General features: G+C 36.3%; 1 protein-coding gene, 1 long non-coding RNA gene and 1 pseudogene across 2 annotated transcripts; all 3 read left to right on the forward strand.

The window, feature by feature from the left end:
* Window positions 1–14071: 14071 nt before the first annotated feature.
* LOC114316139 (enoyl-CoA delta isomerase 2, peroxisomal pseudogene) lies at window positions 14072–14779 on the forward strand (annotated as a pseudogene).
* Window positions 14780–15966: 1187 nt separating this feature from the next.
* Window positions 15967–18662, forward strand: LOC145795021 (uncharacterized). The gene is made up of 3 exons (XR_014335120.1): window positions 15967–16361; window positions 16442–16508; window positions 17624–18662. It is a non-coding gene; the product is annotated as an uncharacterized LOC145795021 (long non-coding RNA).
* A 53-nt stretch (window positions 18663–18715) lies between these two features.
* On the forward strand, window positions 18716–24762 carry LOC114283913 (stomatal closure-related actin-binding protein 1). Its single transcript, XM_082880571.1, has 9 exons — window positions 18716–18726; window positions 18784–18799; window positions 18892–19032; window positions 19702–19770; window positions 20183–20266; window positions 21237–21417; window positions 22889–23005; window positions 23223–23281; window positions 24428–24762. Exons 1-9 carry the CDS (start codon window positions 18716–18718, stop codon window positions 24599–24601), a joined length of 852 nt encoding a protein of 283 aa, XP_082736697.1. The 3' UTR covers window positions 24602–24762.
* The last annotated feature ends 873 nt before the right edge of the window (window positions 24763–25635 follow it).

Here is a 25635-nt window from a genome sequence, read left to right on the forward strand (position 1 = left end):
TGATATGGTAATAACTTGTGCTGGGGCTGTTCGGTAATAAAATACTAGTAAGTTTTAATTAATCCAGTGTTGTATTACCAGACAAACTAGTTTTTCCTAGCATTATGTTGCCATACAATTAGAGAATTTCATTTTGCTTCATAACAAAGTCAGTGGAGCCCACTATGAAATGTCTGCTCAGTCACACAATAGTAGACAAATTACATTTGTCCGGTGTTATGTTGCTAGAAAAAATATATTTGTTTAGCGTTCTGTTGCTATACATTTACAAAGCCACCTCGTTATAAATAATAATTTGGGGCTGTTCGGTAATAGAATGTTAACGAATTTGAATTAATCTAGTTCGATAAAAAAAAATCCATAAATCAAACACGCATCTATAAAATCAAGCATAAAAAGTTTCCATAAAATATTTTATAACAAAATCAAGTGTACGAATATCCATAAAAGCATCCATAAAATCTGTCATTGTTTGCATCCATCAATCAAACATGTTATCACAATTCTTCTACTTCGATTGTTTCAGTAGTTATTACGTCAGGGCTGATAAGAGTACGGAATTGCTGAATACGGATAGTACATGCTTTCTCCTATCCAATAGCACATGGGTGATGAAAACAAATCCAATTATTTGCTATCGGAGGTACTGGATGACCAGGTTACAGATAAACCTATAACAAAGAAATCAATAAATATAATTACAAAATAAGACATGGTAATGATGTAAGTAGGCTCGGTAGTTATCTGCACGAAATAGTTTCCATTTACAAATCCTATACAGATATCTCTTCGATCAGGTGTTGCAATCGGTACTGATCTAAGTGGTAAAAACGTCAAGCATTGTTGCATGTATAAATGGTAAAGAACGACTCGATAGTATGATGCTATCAAATGGCCCATGTCGCTCATAGTCATCCAATGATTAAATCCAGGGCTAGGTTCGAAGTAGGATAAGATAGGGTTAAGTTCATCAACCCTTTCTTGTGAACCAAATAGTTGCACGTAGTGCACTACATTCGAATACAACTCAGTCAACAAGTTGCGCCTAACTTGTTGCCAATCATCTTCACCTAAACCAATCAATCCAGCTATTGCCTTGAAGCCACAATTGTCATCTGCTTGTACATCTTTTATGTGACGGATATATGGTCTCAACTTCTCTGGAAATTGTTCGAAGTAAGAGATACGATTTGTTGACTGCGTCATACAAACCTACATCACAAATATACAACAATGGATATATGAAATAATTAAAATGAGACTGGAAAACTATAAAAATATATTTTGTACATAGTTACAAGTTTTATGTAATTACGTACATTATTTTTTTTGCCTTCTTCCGTTGCACTTGCTTACGAACTGGTGCAGTTGAGATGGTAACTCCCTGTGAATAACTATCTTCCTCAGATAGTACAAACTCAAACACAGATGGCTCGCGTTTAGTAAATGTATCGATTTTGAATTGACCACAACCGGGACCTCGGCTCCTCCCTCGCGTGTCAGTCTTGAGTTCAGGTTCCATCAAAAATGTACTATCTGGAATAATTAACTCCCTCAACTTCTTTAGAATGATCACTTGTTGCGTCTCGTCAATCGTTTGGAATTTCTCAATAAAAAAATCAGTCTCTGTTTTGCAATCCAACTTCACAAAAGCACTTTCTGAAACTGGAAGCATATCTAACTTCCTCCAATGAGGATTTACGCACGAGAGGGGAATCGGTTGACCTTGTTGAAAATACTCAGCTATTTCATGTGCACATGGCAACCCATGTGTACGTCTCAAAATGCAGCCACATGCAACAACATCTATTTCCATACTATTCGATCTCTTTGACTCTACTAATATTTTGTCTAAACTACAAATTGAAATAAAACCACGTAACTCAGTGAACTCAACAGGTGTGTAGTTGTGTTGGACTACAATCAAACTCTGCTGAAACGAGGCTTTAATGTCTGCATGCTGCAACTCTAACAAATTGTGTATTTTGGTCCAAGATGTCTTAAAACTGCCTTGACTTGATCCAAGTTGCCTCTTCAATTTAGCATGAGAACTCTCCGCTCTACAAGTTTGTATATTTTGGTATTTAATATAAAAATCAAAGAATTATAGCAATTCATAAATGTAATGACCATAATTTACCTGTTTGTAGTAGTATTTCCGAAATGCATATTACTATCTGTCCAAGCTGCAACAAATTTTTCCTTGTATGGCTCTAACCAATTGGTAGTAACATACTTAATAACTTCAGGATACGTACTAAATTCAGTCTTCATAGTGGAAAATTGTTCATTGAATTCTATTTCTGTTCTAACCAATACCAGAGCACTCCAACTATGCATGAACTTATCCCATTTATCTTTCGTCTCAAAAACCTTCTTGCATTTCATCAGAACATTCTTGCTAATATGCCATCTACATAAAAGATTAGTGGCCATAGGTAGAACTTTTGCTATGCCTTTCATCAAAGCCAACTCCCTATCTGTAATAATGACTTTTGGAAAAGCAGTATTCTCCATAACAGTACGCAATACGCCTAAAGCCCATGTATAGTTGTCCTCCCGTTCATGACCAAGATAAGCAAAAGCAACTGAAAAAGTCAAGTCCGTTGATGTTACCCCAACAATCTCTAAGAGAGGGAGTCGATACCTATTAGTCTTGTATGTGCAATCCATAATCAACACATGTGGAAATGCACGTAACAACTCCAAACTAACTGGGTGTGCCCAGAACAAATCAGTCACCATCTCTCTATCATCACATCGATGCCACTCAACATAATTTTGAATCGACAATTGCCCCAATAGTTGTTGCATTTGTGATCTTCCCGCCCTCTGTACTACTCGATGTCGATGACGTGCGTTGTACATTGTCTTGATTGTTGTCGCATTAAAGGCATCCCTTTGTTTCAATGTAACCAATATCTCTTTTGGTCGCATCATACTCTTCGACATGTCAACTAATAAAGATGTTTCCTCTTTAGATAATCTGCTAGCAAATGAGTGCCCTTCAAGATGTTCAGCAGACGGATGATTGTGCACTCCACATAAGACATGCAACATCCACTCATCATTTGTAGGTAATTTTCCCCCCTTAATAGAAATGGACATCCACACTTTTTTAGAATATGTCAACCTCAATCGTTCCCCCTTGATCTTTTTGTTGTCTCTATAATAACCACTTCTTTCACAAGCAAGGGTAAGTCTTGATTTTTTGCCATTGCCTCCTGCATTTGATGTCTTTATAACAATGACAAATCTAATCTTCTTTCCAACGTCAGAAGCCCATTTAATTAATGCTTGACGACTACTAAAAATCTAAACATAATAAATACATCTGTACATCAAATTATTAATAAAACTCAATACAAATTAGAAATAAGAAAAAATTGTGTTCATAAAAAAACTTACCAAACCTCGTCTGTAATGAATTCATGATTGGAGTCCACTAATAATGCAGTACTTACATTGTTGCAATGAGTATAAGTACAATCCTTCCAAAAAAAAATATATATATATATATATAGCAATGAGTAGCCGAACAAATTTAAAAAATCCGGCTTTATATTATCGAAAATTTATATTTTATTCTGTAATTTGATACTAGACTTATATTCTTTTTTCGGCACTGTGATGCCGGATTATGTTATTTTGTTCAATTTCGAAACACCAAACAAAAGTCGCACACCAATCCAAAAAATCGAAACAAAAACCCAGAAAATCAAACAAAACCTAGAAAATCGAATAAAACCCATAAAATTGAAACAAAAACCTACCAAACTAAAAAAAAACTCACCATTTCACATTTTTGATAGTTTTTCACCATCGTTTTTTCATCAATTGCTTTTTTTGATGATCAAAACATTATGATTATCAGTTTTTCAAAAGAGATGTGTGAGAGAAAAGAAAAGTTGAGAAAGGAAAAAGATAAGCAGGAATTGAAAGGTTAGGGGGTGTAAGGAGATAATCAAATACATTTAATTTTAATGTTTTGTCCCTTTAAGTAATTTCACATATGGATAAAATTGGAAGACAAAAACAATCTTATATGGAGGGTGTAAGGAGATAAAACAGTGGTGTAAGTAGAATCACCCTATAAGAGGAGATCTGTATTGAATAGAAATCTTAGGGGCACGGCCGGCCCTGGGCTAAGGCTGGTGAGGCCTATGCTTAGGGCCCCAAAAATTAGGCCCAAAAAAAGGCCCTCAAATTTAGTCTTGCACTAAATTAAAAACTTAAAATGGCCCAATTCTGTTTAATTAATTTAGGCCATTTTAAAGGGGGCCTCAAAAAATATATTTGGCCCAATTGATAAAAGGCCCAATTAAAAAAATAAAAAATAAAATATATGTATATATATTAGTCATTAGCCTAATTTTGTGTGACCTATTTTTTTTTTCTCTCTTTATGGCCCCATTATGTGTTTATTAGTATTTGTTAAAAAAATATTTTACACAATTTTTATTTATTTATTTTGTAGATACATTTAATTTGGATACGCTTAACAACTATTATATTTATATATATATATTTTTAAATGTTACCAAATACAAAAAATATAAAAAAAAATACGAATTGCAAATTCAGGCAATTATTTCTGAAAACTTTAAACCAAACAGAGTGATTTTTATTTTTATTTTTTATAGATATCTAAAAAGGTCCCGAAATATCATTTCGCCTTAGGCCCCCAGAAACTTAGGGCCGGCCTTGTTCAGGGGTGTCAGTGTAATATACCCATTTGAATGTTATGGCATTTAGTACCATAACATTTCATAAACAAAAATGTTAAGAATTCATTAAAAAAAATTATTAAAAAATTTGTTTGGGCACCATGGATTCCGTTTTGATAATTTAAACTGTTCATTTTGTCGGACATTTCATATATTTTATCCACACAAAAAATTAGGTCGATCTAATAATTGCAACTTGTTTAGTTTATTATTTTTGTCATCAATGAAATGTATGTTTTATTTTTAAAAAACACAATCGTCATCCATTTTATTAGTAAAAACACATGGTAAATTAAACAAGTTACAGTTATCGGATTGACCTTTTGTTTTTTGCGAATGAAATAAACGAAGTATCCAACAAAATAAATGATTCGAATAATCGAAACAGAACCCACAGACCCAAACAACCCCTACAATCTAGATTTTGAACTAGAAAAAATCCTCGTCCTAAAAATTTTACCCAATACTCAATGATGCTAAAAATCTTACATAATAACACATTTAAGTATGTAATTATTATGTAAAATGGAGAAATCACAAAAAAAAAAAAAAAAAAAAAAACAACAACAACAACAACAACTTAAGGATGAACTTTATAACATAATAAATCAAGAATTTTTAATTTTATCAATTTAATATTTTAATTTATTTTTAATTTAAATTATTACTTATTTTTATGAAGTAAAATTGATAGGAAAATGATATTTTAGTTGTTATACTATCTAAAATACCGGTCACTCTAAATGCACTCCAATTTTTTGGTTGAACACCCCATTTTTAATTTTTTTTTTTTAATACCATTCCCAACCCCTTCAGCGCCACCCACCAGCCCTTTTACATCATTCACCATCACTGCTACATCATTGCGGTAACAAATGGTTTGTTGGACACAAATTTTTCTTAAATTTTGGTTTAATTTTTATGTGGGACCTATGCGTTAAAGTTGGCAGATTCATGTGGCAACGCGTTCTTTGACGTGTAACGATTCACGTCGTATATTTGATTGTTCAAAATCATTATAGGATGAATGGGAAATCGATACCAAAATGAACTTCATGAAAATAGTGTCTTTGGTGAAATTTCCATGAAGGTTGGAGTTAAGATTTGTCTCACATTGCTTTAATAGGCAAACTTGATGTAGGTTCCTTGGGTTTACAACTAGAAGAGGGCCCCAAAGGATACCTAAGTTTTATGGAAGGGTGAGGTTATAGGCAAAGTGAGTTAAACCCAAAACAAACACACGCGCGGGTGTGAGGTTGGGTTAGGCTTGTCCAGTCAAATATTTATCTTTTTGGGCCAAAAACATTAGAATTTTTTTTCCTCTAAAATTTAATTTTTACTGTTTGAAATTTGAATTTCATTTTGAAATTCAAACTTAATTCTGAAATGACCCCAACGTTTCTGAACATTCGCAGTTTGGTCCTTTTGCACCTCTTCAGTATTTTCTTCCAACCGAACAGATACACTATCTGTTCAAATTTAAACCCGAATAGGTATTGTACCTTTTCAAATCTGTTCGAACAGGTTTGGTACCTGTTGAAGTCATTTTGAAAAGCCATCAGTTCATCTATAAATAGACAATCCCTCATTTGGATTTTGCATTCAATTTTCGTTCTTCTTTTCTACTTTTACATCCTATATTTTGTTGCATAAATTCCTTATGAGAAAGAGTACAAATACAAAGTGTGTTCGTAGGACATTTAGTTTGTAGTGCTGCTACTAAATTGTCGTTGATTATTTCATCTTGGGAGATAGACGTCCATAATCTGTTAGCACCCAAGAGATGACGAATCTGTTTTAAGGAGACAGTGTAAGACACTGGATTTGATCATCCTCAGAAAATATGTTCGGTAAGTATTTTTTTGTTCTTATTTTGTTCCCTTCATCCTACTCTATTTCTAATTTCTGTTTGGTTTTTGTAATTAAATAAATTTTGAAAAAACTTTCTTTTTAAGTTATTCTTTTTTATGTTCTGTTTGTTGTTGAGTACACAAACAAAAATTAAATTAATACAGTAAAGATTATTTAACAATCGCAACATCCCATCTCCTCAACTTGCAAAATACACCCCAGCGCCTTCTATTTCCCATTCTATGAAAGATAAATATCAAACAACATTCGTTGTTAAGTTAATTGTCATCCAAAATTATAAAATTACGCTAATAAAATTTAATAATAAAAATATATGTTATAAAGTTAAATTAGATAGGTAGGATTGGATGTAATTGTACTAAGCGATGACCAAGTAAGAGTGAGAGTGAACTCTAGCACACTGAATCAAGTATGTGTTAATGTTTATTAAAAGGGTGTGTGAACGAGTAAAAGTTACAGAATTATTTCTAGAGTATCTTATGTTCATACCTTTTAACTAATTATTATTCATTATATTCCTTCATATTTTTTAATTACCTAACATAATACTCTGCGTACTCACCTTTTTCATCCATCTCATATAATAAAATATTACGTATTTATACTCGCAACTAACTACTCAATAATCACCCATGAATGGGTTTGGAGTCACCCAACTTATACTCATCTCAATGTCACACACGCTATAATAGCATCTTTTGCGTCAGTTATGTTTGTTGTGTCTAAACTAAGACAAATACCCAAAAAAAATAAATAAATAAAAATTAGGCACAAACCCACCATTCGAATCTTTCACGTCAATATACTATGAACCTTCAGAAGACTCATTAGATGCTTTATAAAGTATTATGTGATGTTCTGTCTCAGTTAGCATGTCTTATCTATGAAGTTTCTTTCTATGTGATTGTGTTGAAGTGCCAAGTATGAAATGCGAAATTATTTTTCGATGCAATAGAATAATTTAATTTTTTTTTGGATTGTGTACTATATTTTCTGAGATAGAGAACCATGTGCACGTTTTTTTTTTTTGAAACAGCAAGAAAAAGACTTTATTGATGGAAAAACCAGTACAATGTACAAAGTGAATTACATCAATAAAGACAAGAGGGAGGTGCAAAGGCATCACAATGGGCTAGATCATCCCAACAAGGTTGGCACCAAACTAGCTCATTCTATCATTTGCTAGCACCCCCAAAGTTGGTGAGAGACCAACGAGAAACAACCAAAATACAAAAAGACCTTGCAATCACCCAATCCCAGCATAACACTCTCGAACCTCTCTCTATTATCACCACTATTAACAGAGGTCCTTAAGCAACCAACAGAATTTTGTTCTACCTGAAACACTCCCAGGACTCCCAGGACTCACACCAATTCAGACCATCACTGCCCTTGAGTTGGCATAAGAAACCTACTGCAGGACATAACAGCCCAACTTATCCATCCACCTGCAGGACCACACCCAAACTTACCCAAGATGGGCACACAACAATCAACCCAGATAACAGCAGTAAGCACCAGCAGATAACAGTATACAAAATTAGACAAAAAACAGACAGCAGAGCAGAAAACGAGGCCAAACCATAATAGAACAGAACAGACCCTTGAGCATAGCAGAACAGAACAGACCCTTGCGCATACCATTGCGGCCACCAGCAGCAACCATCATAATAGAACAGAACAGGCCCTTTAGATAATACAACCTTACATTCTCCTACCCAAACAAAATCTGATTTGCTCCAGATTATGCAGAAAATCAGTTACAGAAAAAGGAAGATCCGAGGACGTGGCTTTTAACCAAATTGCTAGCCTAATAATGATAACTTCAAGAAGTTCTTCCATGTTAGGTTGAGAATCTTGGAAGATGCACTCGTTCCTGTGCTTCCAAATGGACCAGAGAGCCACCAAGGGGATAGCATTCCAAATTATTTTTTCAGCTTTCATGACCTTGCTTCCAGCCCACCACTGCAGTAAGCCATCAACAGTTTGAGGCACTACCCAGAGGGCTCCCCACCATTGCAGGAGACCCGTCCAAACTCTCCAGACCGAAGGGCACCAGATCAGCACATGTTGAACTGTTTCTTGTTCAGCTTTGCAGAAAATACAGACAGTGGCAGCACTATCCTCCAGCACACCAATTCTGTGCAAGAACACTGAAGTTTTTACCTTATGCTTCCATGCGAGCCATCCAAAAAATTGAACTTTAGGTGGAAGGTACTTAATCCACACTAATCTGCTAGAGTTATTGACTTCACCATGCTCAAAATCAGTATGCTTGTATAAGGTTGAGACAAAAGACTGACCAGATTTGGAAGCTAACCACAAAACACTGTCTTTCACAAGCAGATTCAAGACAGGACTAGGACTGGTATAGAGGTTCAGATTGAGGAGTTCTTCTTGTTCCCATTGAAATAAGGCCCTTCTGAAGCTAATCACCCAATTTTCAGAGTTTCCCCTTTTATCAGCATAATCCCTGAGAGTCCCATCCTTCTCATTTGACAGCCTGAACAATCTAGGGAAAGATTCTTTGAGGCTAGCTCCACCAGTCCAGCAATCATGCCAGAAGGACACTCTACAACCATTACCCACTCTAATCTAAAGGTTATTAATATAAAATTGCAGAAGGCTGACATTTTGATTTGCTGCCACCAATATATCACCCCAAATCTTGGATACTCTACCTCCTGAATGAATATCTGGACGCCAATTTCCACCTTCAGCTTTGTATTTGCAGACTAACACCTGCTTCCACAGAGCTTGTTCCTCATTGGCATACCTCCACCACCACTTCATTAATAAACAAACATTCATGTCTCTGATTCTTCTAACACCCAATCCCCCTTGCTTAGTACTTTTAGTTACCTCATCCCATCTCACTAGATGAACTTTTCTCTTAAGTTCAACTCCACCCCACAGGAATGAAGCTTGTAACTTTTCAATTTCTTTTGCTATCCCTTCTGGAATTTTGAACAAAGAGAGGTAGTACACCGGCAGACTAGATAACACTGATTTAATTAGTGTTAATCTTCCCGCAAAGGAGAGAAGTCTCCTCTTCCAACCAGCAAGCCTGTGCTTTATCCTATCCAAGACAGGCTTCCAGAACACCTTTCTATGGGGGCTTGCTCCCAGTGGCAACCCCAGATACTTGATTGGTGCTGACTTAACTTTACAGTTTAGCATACCTGCGAACTCATGAAGCCCAGATTCAGAGATACCAAACCCACAAATAACACTTTTGTGGTAATTTATTTTAAGCCCTGAAACAATTTCAAAGCACCTAAGGATCCTTTTTAAATTAAGCACTTCTGACCATACAGCATCACAAAACAACAAAGAATCATCTGCAAATTGAAGATGTGACACAACCACATTATTGTCACCAAAAACTACTCCTTTTAGCAGCCCCAACTCCCTAGCTCTCATCAGTAACATGTTCAATCCTTCTGCAGCCAAGTTGAAAAGGAAGGGGGATAGTGGGTCCCCTTGTCTGAGACCTTTTTCAGGACTGAACTCCTTAGTTGGTGAGCCATTAACGAGGATGGAGATTCTAGCTGAAGAGAGACAACTTTTTATCCAAGAGATCCACTTCGCTCCAAAGCCAAAGCTAGATAGCATTGAGAATAGGAATTCCCAGTTGAGTGAATCATAAGCCTTCTCAAAATCAATCTTGAGAATTAGTCCTTTTCTCTTGGTTTTTTTCCACCCATCCACTATTTCATTTGCAATCAAAGCCCCATCGAGTATGTTTCTACCTCCAAGGAATGCTGATTGTGCTTCACCAATTACATCTGCCATGACTTTTTTTAGTCTACTAGCAAGAACCTTGGAAAGTATTTTATACACTGACCCTATAAGACTAATGGGTCTAAACTCACTTAAGTTGGCTGCATCAATTTTCTTAGGTATAAGGGTGATGAAAGAGCTGTTAAAGCCTTTAGCCAATCTGCCCCTGTCATGAAAATCTGTGAAAAAGAGCATCACAACTTCTTTGAGCACCTTCCAGAACTTCTGGAAAAATAGCAAGTTGAAACCATCTGGCCCCGGAGCTTTGTTGCCATTACAGTCCTTGACGGCTTCCCAAACCTCCACTGTTGAAAATTCTGACTCTAGGATATGAAATGAATCACTTTGCCTTACACTTTTAAACTCCCCACCTATTATAGGTCTAAGTCTCCACTCTTCTGAGAACTGGTTTGTAAAATGTGACCATACCTCAATTTTGACCTGAATTGGTTCCTCAATTGCCACCTCCCCTACAACAATGGAGTTGAGGGCATTTTTATTTTTTCTACTAGTAGCCATGACATGAAAATATCTTGTGTTCCTATCCCCTTTCATATTCCAGTCGAGCCTTGACTTTTGAAGCCATTCCCATTCCAGCATTCTACTTAATCTCCACATCTCATTCCTTGCCTCACTTTTTTGTTTGATTTCAGCATCCTCCAGAGGTCTTACCTCAGCCCTCAAATCAAGTGCATTCAGTTTATCTTCTGATGCTTTTAGTTGAGCTGCAGTATTACCATATACTTCTTTATTCCATTTTTTTAGTACCATCTTTAAAGCCTGTAATTTCCTTAGCAGAGTGACCCCAGCAGTCCCTTGAATCTGTAACTCCTTCCATGTATTCTCCACAAAAGGTGTGAACTGTGAGTGCAATAACCAGGCATTTAAGAATTTGAAAGGTTTAGGACCCCAGTCCCTCTCATCTTCCATAAGTACTATCGGGCAATGATCTGAAACCAACCTAGGCAGTCCCCACAGTTTGTATCTATATCTTTCAATCCACTCAGGGCTAAGAAGGAATCTATCTATTCTGCTCCATTTGTGGCCATCATGAGCATTACACCAAGTAAATTTTCTCCATACCATGGGCAGATCAGTCACCTCGCATCTATCTATGAACTCATTAAACTCTTTCATGCCCCTGTCCCTCCTTGAGCTTCCTATTCTTTCCCCCAAATTTCTGATCTCATTGAAATCACCACCTAGACACCATGGTTTGGGGAAAATGGACTTTAAATACCACAAGGACTCCCATAAATTACCTCTCCTCATAATATCATTTGGGGCATAGACATTTAAGATAACACACTCAAAGGAATTCAGAATGGTACCTGAAAGTAGGATGAAGTTTTTGTTGCTACAGCATTCTGAAAGTTGAAAAACATCAGGGTCCCAAATGCATAACAATCCACCTGCCGCACCTATTGCATCCACTGCCATGATTTCCATCTTTTCTCTTGGCCACAAACTTCTAGCCACCAGATTGTTCAAGCTTGACCTTTTTGTTTCTTGCATCAAAACCATATCAATTCTCCTATCAAACAGTAGAGTCTTGATCTTTCTCCTTTTCTCAGGTCTACCCACTCCTCTAATATTCCAGCTTAGTATCTTCATAGCAACATTTTTCATCTCTGTAGCCTCCCATCATGTGCTTTCGAGGCTGCTTCAGTCCCCCCCTCCAACTCTTGCCCTTTCTTCCTCCTCTAGTTGTGTAATTTTATTAATAATTTCTTCTTCTTGGCCTTTAAAATCAATCCCCAAGCTTTTCCCTAACCGAACTGTTGCCTGAGCTTCTATTAATTTATCTGATTCACTATAATGCTGACAGATAGCTGCATTTGGCCTCGGCACTGCTCCAGACCTGGGCACCTTCTTTTTGTGATGAACCTTTCTTCTTCTTGCTCCCACACTTTCCTGCCCAATTCTCCTAATCAGCCCAGAGAACCCACCTGCTGCCAGAGGATATTTAGGCCCTCCTTTTGTGGTCACTGACCTTGGGCCTTGGTTAGTCTGGTTGTTGATGGAACCACTAATAGAATCACTAATTGTATCATTGGAGTTTGAATTATAACCCTCCCCTTTGAGTCCACCTTCATTACTACTGGACGTGCAATGGACTAGCTCAATGGGCTGGGAATTTAAATGTTCTTGGCCCAAATCAACCTCCAAATGAATTCCAGGCCTTAACTTTTGGGTTTGACTTAAGCTTCTGATAAAGCCTTTTATGGCTACCTGCCCATCCTCTTTTTGAATCTCAGCACCTTTTTCCAAAGCATGACTGCACGGTTGTAGCTGTTGCTGCTGTAGACCTTCCACTTTCATCATTGTTTCACCCACGCCTGAACCTGTTTCAGTTGATTTCCCTATGCACTCTTCAGTCTCTTTCACCACTGATATTTGAATACAACTGTCACCTACCTCCCCCTCACTTCCCTCTTTCAGCTTAGAGGTAGAAACACCTTTTACCGTATGATTTTTTTTTACCATGTCAGCCTCCACCTCCCCATCCTTGTCAGCTTCTTCTCCCTCCCTCTTGCTCTCTGCATTTGACTGTAACACCTTTTTAGTATTGGAGCTAACACCCTCTTCACCATCTTCATTGTTGATTCCTTTACCACAGGATGATACCTCATTGATAATCTGTTCCTCACAAACTCTTATGGGGTATACTCTACCTTTGCATTCTAGATTGATACATGTATTGATCAAATCCATAGCACCTGTAACTATTTTAATCTTCCCACAACAGAAAGAAGCGGGCTCACAAATATCTCCATCTAATTGTAGCACTTCCCCCCAAAGACGGCCAATCTTTGTGAAGGTATTGGAACTCCAGAGATTCAGGGGTACACCGTAGCAGCTAAGCCAAACAGACCTCTCCTGTTGGAGTTGCATACCTACTGACCACTCTGTGATGTACTCACACCATTCCTGGAACCATACATTAAGCTTGCTGGTTGAACTCTTCAGAGCCTCCACAGAGTTGAACGATAGGACTACATCACGCCCTCCTCCTGCTCTCACTCTTACTTCCTTCATACCTTGTTCTTTGAGTTTTTCTTGTACCTCCATAGCAGAGTGATCGGGTTTAAGCCTCATAATCATGCTCTCATACAGCCAGCCGTTTCCTATTTCTTCAACTTTGATTGTAGTAGTGTGTTGACCTCTTGGTTGGGCTCCTTTGATGACCTCTACATACGACCTACCATCAATGCCTTGATTCCACCCTGTGGGTCCAGTTTTATCTGCTGGTCTTCTTAACTCCAGTTGCCTCCTCTGTACTTGTTTCCACCTCATCTGGTCTCCTTTTTCTTTTCCATATACTGCACTATGGACTATCAAGGCTTTGTCATCTACCCATATTCCGTTGGCCTTTTGTTCTGCTACACTGGCTGCAACAGGACAGTTAAAGCGAACAAAGCCAAATCTTGTGTTTGTTGTTTTCCTCCTCTTTTGTGGAATGAATACATCCTTAACTACACCAAATTTTAGGAACAAAGAGTACATACTCCTTGGATCCATTGACTCTGGTAGGTTATCCACAAAAAGAGTGTACATCCCTACTCGCCTACCTTCCTTCAGCCCAACTTGATTTGAATGTCTTCCTCTCTGCTTTACCACTGGGATCCAGCCACCATCCTGCTTGTATGATTCAGCCACCATCCTGTGAATATTGACTTAACTGTACGTTAGAGAAGCGAGGTGATATATTCTTCTTAACCATCACCGGGGACGATGAGCACCGCCTGAACCCTAACCTCATCGAATCACTCCGCTCAGCTCTTCGCAAAGCCCGAGAACAGTCAACTCGAGGCTCAGCTCTCATTACCACCGCTCGCGGCAAGTTCTTCCCCAACGGCTTCGATCTCGCATGGGCCGAATCCGCCGGCTCCTCCTCCGCCGCCGCCGCCCATGATCACCTCCACCACTTGATAAACCTCTTCAAGACACTGATTGCGGACCTAATCTCACTCCCGATGCCGACGATCGCCGCCGTGACAGGCCACGCCGTCAGCGGCGGAATGATGTTGATGATAAGCCACGACTACGTGTTGATGAGGAGCGATAGAGGTGTGCTGTATATGAGCGAGCTGGATATAGGGATGGCGTTCCCGGACAACACGTTGGTGCTGGTGAGGTCGAAGGTCGGATCGGCGGCGGCGGGGAGGGAGTTGGTGTTGAAAGCGTCGAAAGTGAGGGCGGAGGAGGCAGTGACGATGGGGATTGTGGAGGAGGCGCATTGTAGCGTGGAGGCGGCGGTGAGGCTAGGGGAGAAGTTGGGGAAGAGGAAGTGGAACGGCGAGGTGTATGCGGAAATACGTAAAGTTTTGTATCCGGAGCTATGTGGCGTTCTGGGATTGGCCAGTAAGGCTGTAATAGCCTCTTCACGGCTTTGAAATATGAAAACTGATTTATGGAATTGCTTCTGTTGTCAAATTGGTTGGTTTGGTTGCGACTCGGAACAATCCAAAAATGTTTTGCACCTCCAAACCAATCACAAGTGATATGTTATGAGTCCTGTCATTTGAAAACTTTATTAAAATATAAAAATTATCTAATAAATGTTTGTTATGTCATTAAAAATTGATTTTACAAGTCTGAAATTGGTAGGATATAATGTTACTGTTCATTTTATCATATTGAATTTATTTTTTATGAATAATATTTATGAAAGATTGTTAATAAACGATTCGAATCATAACTTTTCTTCCTTCTCATTTTTCAATCCGTTTCTCTTTCTACATTTGAGAGCTCCATATACATACATAAGGCTTACACTCCGTTTGGACCGTGAGGTGAGAATGAAAAGAAGTTATTGTAGTTTTGTAATATTTGTATCTGGATGAATAAAATAAAAGAGAATATAATTTCTCACTTATTTGTTTGAATAGAGTAAACAAGAGAAAAGAAAATAAAGTATTTTATTTCATTTTATCAAAATAGCCTTCCATTTTAATAAGTTATTTTTTCAACTTCTTCCACCATGGGATAATTTTGATAGTTTAGAAAATTTTCATTAAACTTATTTTCTTCATCAAATCTCACTATTTTTTTGTGAGAAATAAAACACAACTTTGATGAGATTTTTTTTTTTTATAATTATTATTATATTTCTCTTTATTTCTCACTTACCACTACAAGAATTTACACATTTTGCGACCACTTTTGCCGACCAAAAAAATTTTGGTCGCAAAAAAATGACATTTGGCGACCAAATATTAATTAGTCGCGAATGATCATTATTTTTGGCGACCAAATATTATTGGTCGCAGAAGGTTATATTTTGGCGACCAAAAAATATGTTGGTCGCAGAAAATGGTATACTTTTGCCAACTAACTAGAAATTTGGTCGCGGAAGGTCACATATTTTTTGGCGACCAAAAATTTGGTCGCGAAAAATTTATTTTCAGCAACAAAAAAAAAGTAGTCGCCAAATTACTACTTTTAGCGACTAATATTTTATTCGGCGTTGATTGAGATTTGGCGACTAAAACAATTTGTCGGCAAAATAACCTGTTTTTACGACTAATTTGAGAGTTTGGTCGCCAAAAATTTGGGGGAAAATTTGGAAGATGGAGGGGGCAAATATATATATATATATATATATTTTTTTTCAAATTTTCCTTACGCCTCACTACCTCAGGCCCCTTTTCTTTAGATTTTGCCCTAATTTCTTGACAGACCCAACAAACAAACCCAACAACACACGCGCAGAGAACCAAACACAGTGAACCATCAGACGATCTACGCCTCTCCTTACGCCTCTCTCTCTGTCTCTTTACCCTACCTCAGGCCCCTTTCCTTACGCCTCTCTCTCTGTCTCTTTACCCTACCATCCGACGATCTACACAGTGAACCCAACACATCCGACGATCTACACAATGATGAGCGACGATCTACATACTGAACCTCTGACCGACGATCTACACTTCTGAACGGCGATCGATTTTCATTGAACGACGATCGATCTACATTGAGGTCTCTTTCTCTCTCTCTCTCTCTCTCTAGATTTCTCTCTCTCTCTCTCTCTCTACATTGTTTGGTGGTGGTGGTTGGAGGGGGTGTTGCAGGATCCCTTTTGGCTAGACACCTTCAAGACCATGCCAATGTCGTCCTTATGGATTCGTAAGCTTGCTTTTATTTTTTATTTATCTCTCTCTCTCTTCTCTGTTTTGATTAGAGCCATCTTTTATGGAAAAAACAAAACCCAAAAAGGAATTGAGATGAATCTGCACCAATTGTTGGTTTTCCTTGGCAATTTTGTATTTGGAAATCTATAAAATGGTTTGTTAGTTGAATTATCAAGGAATGTGATTGGATTACACTGTCATTTGAGTTGTGACCTCATGTTTATGTCTCATTTTTTGTTTTTCTCAAAAAATCGGAGTTATCATGTTTTTTTTCAATGATGAAAATGGTGGTTGGTGGTGGCAATTTGGAGCTGTACAAGGAGGTTTTGGGAAAAAATTTAATTTGATTATACATGCCCTAAATAGTGCTCCATAAAGTAAAATAATAATGAGAGGATTTAGACCGCATGGTGCCTCTGATTTTAAGATCAAAGATAGCAAAATCACCGTACAAGAGCTTGTTGATTCATGAGTGTGTCATGAAGTCATAGGTTTTGCAGCAATAATGAATACGGAAATAAAGCATGGTGAGCAAATACTGGCCTTTTGATTGGGTAGATTTAAAACTTTTGAAGAATGAGTATGCAGATGTTGAGATATATATTTTGATAGAGAAATTTGATGGGTAAGTGAAGTATTGAGTTTAAACAGAATTGATGGGAATATGGACAGTCACTTGTTGACTAGATATTATTCTAGCAAACAAAAGAACATCAAATACACAAGAAAGATAAAACTAAATATTATTGAACTCAATCGTCTCTAATGGAGGTTTACAACACTGTATAATAAACTAATCCCAAAACTTGCAGAACATAAAAAAAATACAAAAAATGTGTTGTCGTTGTCATTTGTTACGAAAAATTCTTGTATAGTCAGTTGTTGCTTGTTTTATATATTTACTTTTTGGTCCAAAAGTGTAACTTTTTGGTTTCTTTATATGTTACTCGGTACACATGTAGAGGCATGCAACTGTGGTTGATCTTAACAAGATTTTGCCTTTGAAAAAGTTGACATTATATGATTTTATAAAATTCACTTTTTATTTTCACTTCAGATATTATTTGTCATGTTTTCTTTATTTTGATTCTTCAAAAATGATGACAACAGGAAGGAGTATTTTGAGCTTCCTTGGGCGAGCTTGAGATCAATGGTTTAGTTTTTTCATTTGCTTTGGAAAGGAGTGGAGAACATATTTGATGATTCGATGCCCTAATTCATTTTGTAATGACTCGAGATAAGGAATTTTCCATGGCTACACAATACTCATTTTGATTTTGCATTCTATCTCAATTGTATTTATTCATTTTCAATTATGAAACTACTCGGATCTATATTCAATTAGTTTGTATTTGCCTAGTTTGTTCGATTGACATATGGTTTCGATTTTGGGGTTTTGAAACATTTGTGTTATCGATGTTATGGTAGTGTAGAGATTTTTAGGTTTTTCTTTTTAAACATTTGTGTCGATGATGAATAACTCTGATTCTTTCCCAATCTATCCTTGGTAAAGGTTTTGACTTCATCTTTTTTCACATCTTAACTTCTTCTTCTCTCTTATATATATATATATATATATGTATCTATAGACTAGTATATATGTGTTTATAATACATACATATATATCTGTGAGTGTGTGTGTATGTATTATACGAATGATTGAATTATTGCATGTTAATGTTATGAGGAATTTGCACTTATAATTAAGGAACACACACCCTATGTGAGAAATTTCTTGGAAAGTTCTATGCTTGGGTTCACAAAAAAAAAAAAATCCACATTACCTTTCTCTCTCTTTCATTTTTGCATTCTTAAGATGATTAAATGTGCAACATTAGGGTATTCTTTTCAAATGGGTTTATCTATTTTCTTTCATAGACTTTGTTACAAACTGATTTGACTTTTGTCTCTTGAAGGTCTCAAGGAAAATTGATATGTTCCAATTTCTTTTATTTTTCACTGTCAATATCTATCTACATGTTCAATTTCTTAAATAGTTTACTTCCTTCATGTTCCTAAGTGACAAGGCAATGATCTTACTTTATTGAATTTTAGATCCTCTTTCTTCATTAATTTACATCACCATCTAAAATCTTGCTTGTATTGACATTAATTGTAATTCCAGTAGGATCTAAGGCATGACATAAAAGAGAATAGTCATAATTGTAGTCTTTGGAGCTAATTTTAGCAGTCACTGTCAATATGCCACATTTGTGAGAAGATATATTCATTACTATCATTAGATTAATTCTTTGTGGAACAAATTCAAGGTGTCTATTATTGTTGGCATGCAATGATAATTTGTTAATGAGTAAGATAAATACAATCTGACTAGCATAGAGCATAGCAGTAAATTGGGGATTAAGAATCCAAATTAGGCTTCAGAAGATGCTAAGAAATTGGTTAACCAAGAGCGGTCCTTTTCTTGTGCGGAAATTGAGAGTGCTAGAGCAGTGGTGCAAAGATTTGGTGAGGCTCTTGAGGAAGAAGAAAGAATTTCCCAGACCTCAGGAAAGCAGGTGCTCACTGAGTTGTTTGATTTATATGCACATGTATACATGTGTGTATGCATGTCTAAGAAGTCACATTAGTGCATATGTACTTTTTTTTAATGCTATGAAAGAAAACTGGTGCTTGTTTTTAAGGCTAAGGGCTTGTCCAAGCCTAGCTTGAAGAGTTAAGGGATCTGCCAAAGCCTGTTCTGATCACGACCCCAAGCCCAAATTGGTTGCCTAAGCCCAACTCAAGATTAACTCAAAGACCTTGGGTTAGTCCTGGGCTATCCTTTGACAAATAAACTCCAAAATTTTAATTTATTGAGGTTTCTATGATTTTCTTACTTAGAAGCTTTGGAACCCTGATTGTTGCAATCATGGTTTTGGTGCATCTCTCAAAGAGTTTTTTGACTTGATGCTGCAGTGTTATAGTGGAAGTTGATGCTTATCTAATACATAGTCCATTCAACTATGTTTTTTTGGTTATATTCTTATGCTTGTTGCAGTGATTGATAATAAGTAGTAATTTTCTTAATCTGAGTTATGTCCACAGATATTCTTTGACATTATTGATTTCTTATGTGGCAATGTGCATGTTAGATGAGTAATATTTCATGAGGCAGTTCCTGATGTTAAATTGTTTGTAGAAGATGCTTGTTGCTTACTGTTGTTTGTTTTGTCCAATATTGTTAGGAGCTTGACGAACTTCTGGAGGAGGTTCAAGAGGCTAGAAGAATTAAATTGTTGCATCAGCCCAGCAAGGTATGTTAAATGGAGTTCTTTGCCTTTTTCTTGTTTAGGTTGATGTAATTTTATCAAACATCCAATCATATTTTGCCTGATCAATTCAAAATATTTTTTGTACATCCAATAATATAAAAATATCTATAATGTATTGATGCTGTATATGCTGCTTTATTTTTCTTCTTTTGCTTGCTGAATTCTTTGCATCATCTATTGACAGTTCTGTGATTTTTAGTTTGCTGTGGTGTTAAATGACTGTGTTCTTACAGTTGTTGGGTTTGCTCAATTCTTTTCTTTCATATTGTTGTCTTGTCTGCAGTAATGAATTATGTTTTGTTTGTATGCTATAAATACAAAGTTTATGATGAATATCCTGCTGCAACAAAATAATCACCTGTTTGAATTTGAGAAATTGTGGTATATTTTGTAGGTGATTGACATGGAACATGAGCTCCAAGCTCTACGCATGCAGATTCGAGAAAAGTCTATAATTTTGGTTAAGCTCCAAAGAGAGGTTTGTGACTGTTTTGTTTTACCTTCCTCATTTTCCTTATAAACAAAGTTTTAATGCCTTATAAATTGAAGTTCTTAGAAGGCAACATTTAATATTGTGTTTGGTAAGTAGATTGTAAAAGGTAGGATTAAAAAATCCAATGCTGCTATACATGCAGCACAAGAATTTAAGTCGTCATGAATTTTCAGCTCTTGTTTGGTAAGTACCATTTTTTTCCCATGGGAACTGACTTTGCAGAGTAAGATTGGAGAGAAAAAATAATATGGCGCCTTGATCTCTTATTTCAAAAATGTGCTTAAATACAAACATAATAGGAGACAACCCTAATGAATAAAAGGAAGACAAGTGTCATTAACCCAAAAAGGAAATGTTAATGAATACCAAAATATATCTTCACATTTTTATTATGGAGGGATTTATCATTTATCACGTAGGATATATTTGGAGGGTTCAAATATATAAAAGTGTCGCTGCAGTGTCTAAGAAAATTTGTTTAGTGCTTGATATAGTAAATTTGATTTTTTAATTAAGACACTTTAAAGAAGTGTCGGACACACTTACAGAAGTGTTGGACACACTTATAGAAGTGGCCAAAGAGTTTCAGTGTCTGACATGGGTGTCCAACACGACACACTTTCTCCTTAGAAGTGTTCATGCTTCTTTGGATCTATCTATCCTCTTCTCTCTCTAAGAAACTTAGTCTCTCTCATCTAAAACAATGGAAGTTATATTTTAAAGTGGGTAGAAGAAAATGGTTCAATCGTTATTTTTAGTAACAACAAATAAACATATACAAAAAATTTAGAGCTTCAATAGCAAAGCGTACATAATGAAATAACATGTAACATAATGAAAAATCACCTGGGAGATGGGGTCTGAGGGTTGTTAATAATGATGGTGAGGTTGGTGAGTTGAGATGCAAATGGTGAGGTTGAGTTTCTAATTTGTTGTGCTTTCTTAATCTTCGTAGCTGGCAATGAGCAGGAGGGCTGAGGAGAACAAGTTCTGTGTATATGAGTTCGGTGGTTCTGAAACTTTAGGTTCAGCTTTGCGAGTTCAACCTTGCTCAGATGAAGCTCAAGACCTGTCAAAATGTTCAATCCAGTGGTATCGTATATCGACTGAAGGTAGCAGAAGGGAACTTATTTCAGGTATCCATTCTGTTTTCTTGAATGTGTGGTTGACTTTGTTATAGTGCTTATCTTGGACAACTTTTAAATTATGCAGCTTAAATGGAAAATCATATTTACTGCTGTGATGTATTTAGCACAGAGTGCAGTAGTATCAAGTTCTCTATTGATGTCTTTTGTTTTAAACTATAATATATATCTCAAAAAGTTTTGATTTCCTAAATAGTGAGTACCCAGTGCATAACTAAGGATGTATTTTAATAATGGTCACTAGGGTAGTGTTTAAACCCCTCACTTTACCTGCTCTTGCATGTTCTGACTCTGATACCATGTTACATGGTCTTGGATAAAACTCAACTCTAAAAGTTAGTTGTTGAGTTGAGGGTGCCCTTACATTTGTATACTACACATTACCTTTGTACCTAGGTGATGTGAGACGTCGCTTCACACACTTGAACCAGAGACCTTTTGTCTCAAAGGGTAGTGCTGAAGTGCCCCGTAATTTATTTATTAACCCAAGGGTGTTGTTAGGCCTTGCTCCTGACCTAGACTGGCATAGTGCATTGGAGTATATCACGAAGAGGGGGCCAAAGCAATGGAGATAGAGGATATACTCAGAAGATATGTTTGGATAGAGGGTACTACTCAAATGGAGGCTATGCTTGGCCGAGCTCTTGGACCCGAGCATATAGCACCGTCTATTTGAATTTTCGGATTAAATAACCTCTGGCCTGAGACTAACCTAAGTTTTGACACGATTCTTATCTGTCAGCCTATCCCTCTGAATGCCTATTGGTTAAATTACTACACTCTAAAATTCATTGGCTTCTTAATTTGGACAATATGATGCCAATGGGTAACCTTTTGTGTTGAGTGGATCTGATTCCTTCATTGTTTCCTTAAATTGCGGTGGAGTCAAGTGGATCTGCAACATGTTTCAGTCAGCTGGCCACATAGCTTTTGCTTCCTCTTAGAATATGCCGTGCTCATCTACTACTAGAAATGTAACTTAGACGGCATTACTTAAGTTTGCATTCCAGTGTCTTTTTCTTGAAGCAGTTATTATTTATTTATTATTAGTTTTTTCACATTTAGCGGATGGGATGTTGTATACGTATTGTTGATGATGTTCATCAATTCAGGAAAATAATTATTATGTCTAGAAGATATGGTTAGTTGAGACCCGTATTTCGAAATATATTTACTTTTCTGCAATTGAATTTCCACTAGGTATCTGTTTTCGTAATATAGGATTCACTTGCTTCTCTCTAATCACTTTATATACTTGAGTGCATATACTTTCCAAAAATAGATTTATGTCTTAAGTTGGAATACATTTTAATGTTAAAATACACATTTTGGATTATATTCGGAGTTCATATGTTGTTTCCTTTTCTATTGGGTGCAACAAAAATATTAAGTTCTGAACTACCTTTGTTTCTCCATGCTGCATTTGCTTTCTCCTCACTAGTTTGACTGTCCACATCTTCAGGTGCCAACAAATCAATCTATGCTCCAGAGCCCTTTGATGTTGGGCGATTTTTGGAAGTTGATGTTGTCTCAGCTGGCCAAAAGGTTGCTGTGACAACTTCTGGTCCCATAGGTCCAGGTCAGTACCTTTAATGCTCGATGTGATTCATGTAAATATAAATACTAACTCTCGTCAAGTCATCCTTTTCCCTTTTGTTATCTGTTTCTCATCCTTTGAGCTAAAATGGTCATGACCAAGCCATCTAATTTTAGTTTTTTTTATGTTTGGTGCTCATCCCTAATTTGATGTGTACAGAAAGTTGAATATTGATCTGACTTTAAGTTGTTTCCAACAGCTGCGGGATTGGCCAGTTATGTGGAGACGCTTTTACGGAAACCCAACACTGAATTTAATGTATGTTACTTTATTTCTTTGTCATATTTCCACTTCTAACAAATTATTTCTATCACGTGCCAAAATTTTACACCATGTATTTAAGTTTATATTTTCATGTGGACTGCTTGCTTTTCAGTCTTATTCTCTCTGGTTAGTAGAGGTATTTGTTCTCATGTCACCAAGTCAGCACTGTTGGATCATATTTTTATACTCCTTCAGATTTTTTATTCTTGATGATTTTAATTACACTCCATCAATAGGGTCTCTGGTAATTTTTTGGTACTGATTGTCACGAGATTAGGGAGTAATGGTTTTGATGACATAGTTGTTCTGGAAAAGGACCAACTTTGGATTATTTCTTTCTTTCGTTTATTTGTCTTCTTTTGGGCAGTAGCTAAAATGCCTACATGGATACTTCAAAAATGTGTACAAGAAATACTTTTTGTTTCTAACCCCTACTGCCAAACACGTTAGAAATATAGGCAAACAAATTCAATATGTGATAGATTCAATAAGGGTGACGAAAAATGAATGTCACTCAGAATGAATTTAGATCAAACAATTCTATATATATATTTTGTGAGTTGGAGGTCATAGTCCAGGAAGGAGAAATCTTCCTTGACTCTTAACAAGGCAATTAACAAGGCACAAAATTTTGATCAGCCCAATTAGATCCACTTGGTTCACAAAATTAATTTTTTTATGCTTCTTTTTTACCTTATATATGCGTAACTGTTTTAAATCACATATAGTAGGTTTAACATATATGACTCTTGGGACATGCACGAGGAAATGATAACGAACTCAGAAGAGTTTTACAAGACGGTATAGAGCTTTCCTGCCCTCAGAATTGTAGGGGAATGATGTGTATAATTTTTGGTTATTTCTTCGTTATATTCATTTTTTTTTTTAATCTGGAGATGCTTGATAATGTTTCTTATAGTACTCATATAGATTATCTTGCCAGGTTTTGTAATGTCATGTAAGATGAGTGATTTTGGAATTGGTTGTTTCGTTTGGTTAATGCTAAAAAGTCTGCCACTTGACGCCAAAGAAATTCGAGGGTCCTATAGATGGGCTCCTGCTGATGACGAATTGATTTTTCTCTATTTAATTATGCAAAAATTCTTTCTTACAAGTATGACATAATTCTCTCTATTGCAGCTAAAACTACCCTATCAAATTGTGGCTATTGTTTCCAGTGCTTTGAATGATACAGCTGCAAAGAAGTATGATTTGGAAGGATGGTTTCCTGCGTCCAGCACTTACAGAGAACTTGTTTCCTGTTCAAACTGCACTGACTATCAGTACAGGAGATTAGAGATTCGATATGGGTAGAAAAAGGGTAGACTAGTAGTAATATTTTTAGATACACTAGTAGTTATATTTTTGGATGGATGTGTATAGAAAATATTTAGTAGACTACTAGTTATATTTTTCGGTTGATGTACATGGATAAAAATTTTAAACATAATAACAAGTATTTGTTATGTCTTAAATTTTTATGTTAGATGAAATATATAGTTTGGAATTATTTGTGGATGAAAACTTATAATAGTTGCTGATTTTAATTAAACATGTTCAAAAATGGTTGATCTATGTATTTTGTTGAATGTTCATGATTCAATTTATTTGTTGGTTTGAATGATTTTTGCAAATTACAGATTATATTGAATAAATTGGATGGATTATTATAAATTACAGGTTTATTTTGTTGGATGTTGGCGACCAAATGTGACAATTGGCGACCAAACTAATTTTGGTCGCAGAATGTCACAAATGGCGACCAAAATTTTTAGTCGCGGAATGTGACAATTGGCGACCAAACTAAATTTGGTCGCGAAATGTCACAATTGGCGACCAAACTAATTTTGGTCGCAGAAATGTGACAATTGGCGACTAAGAAATTTGGTCGGTAAAAGGCAACTTTTCGCGACCAAAATGTTTTAGCGACAAAATGGATTAGTCGCAGTAAATAAATATTTAGCGACCAAAAATTTAGTCGGCAAATGTAACTTTTCCCGACCAACGAAAATTTTGGTCGTGAATTACTTTTGCCGACCCTCAATTGGCGACCAAACTAGCGACAAAAAAAATTGGTCGCGGATAACTTTTGCCGACCAAAAATAGACTTTTAGCGACCAATTTTTTTGTTGCCAAAAGTGTTAATTCTTGTAGTGTACTTAACTATTCAAATAAGTAAATGAATTTTCTATTCTCACTATTTATTTTATTTTCTCACCAAACTCCTCCATCGACATATATCATACATTTGAGAAAAAACCCAATTACCCATCTGGAAGAATTCTACAGGAAACAGAAAGAATAAAACAATATTCAATATATATATATATATTATTTTCTCACTCTAG

Source organism: Camellia sinensis, chromosome 7, assembly GCF_055761805.1.
Source record: "Camellia sinensis isolate YWXY chromosome 7, ASM5576180v1, whole genome shotgun sequence".
Lineage (NCBI taxonomy): Eukaryota > Viridiplantae > Streptophyta > Magnoliopsida > Ericales > Theaceae > Camellia > Camellia sinensis.

Coding starts and splice junctions, on each gene's coding strand:
- LOC114283913 (XM_082880571.1), top strand. Junction 19,771..20,182: donor TGTTGCATCAGCCCAGCAAG/GTATGTTAAATG, acceptor TATATTTTGTAG/GTGATTGACATGGAACATGA. Junction 23,006..23,222: donor TTCTGGTCCCATAGGTCCAG/GTCAGTACCTTT, acceptor TGTTTCCAACAG/CTGCGGGATTGGCCAGTTAT.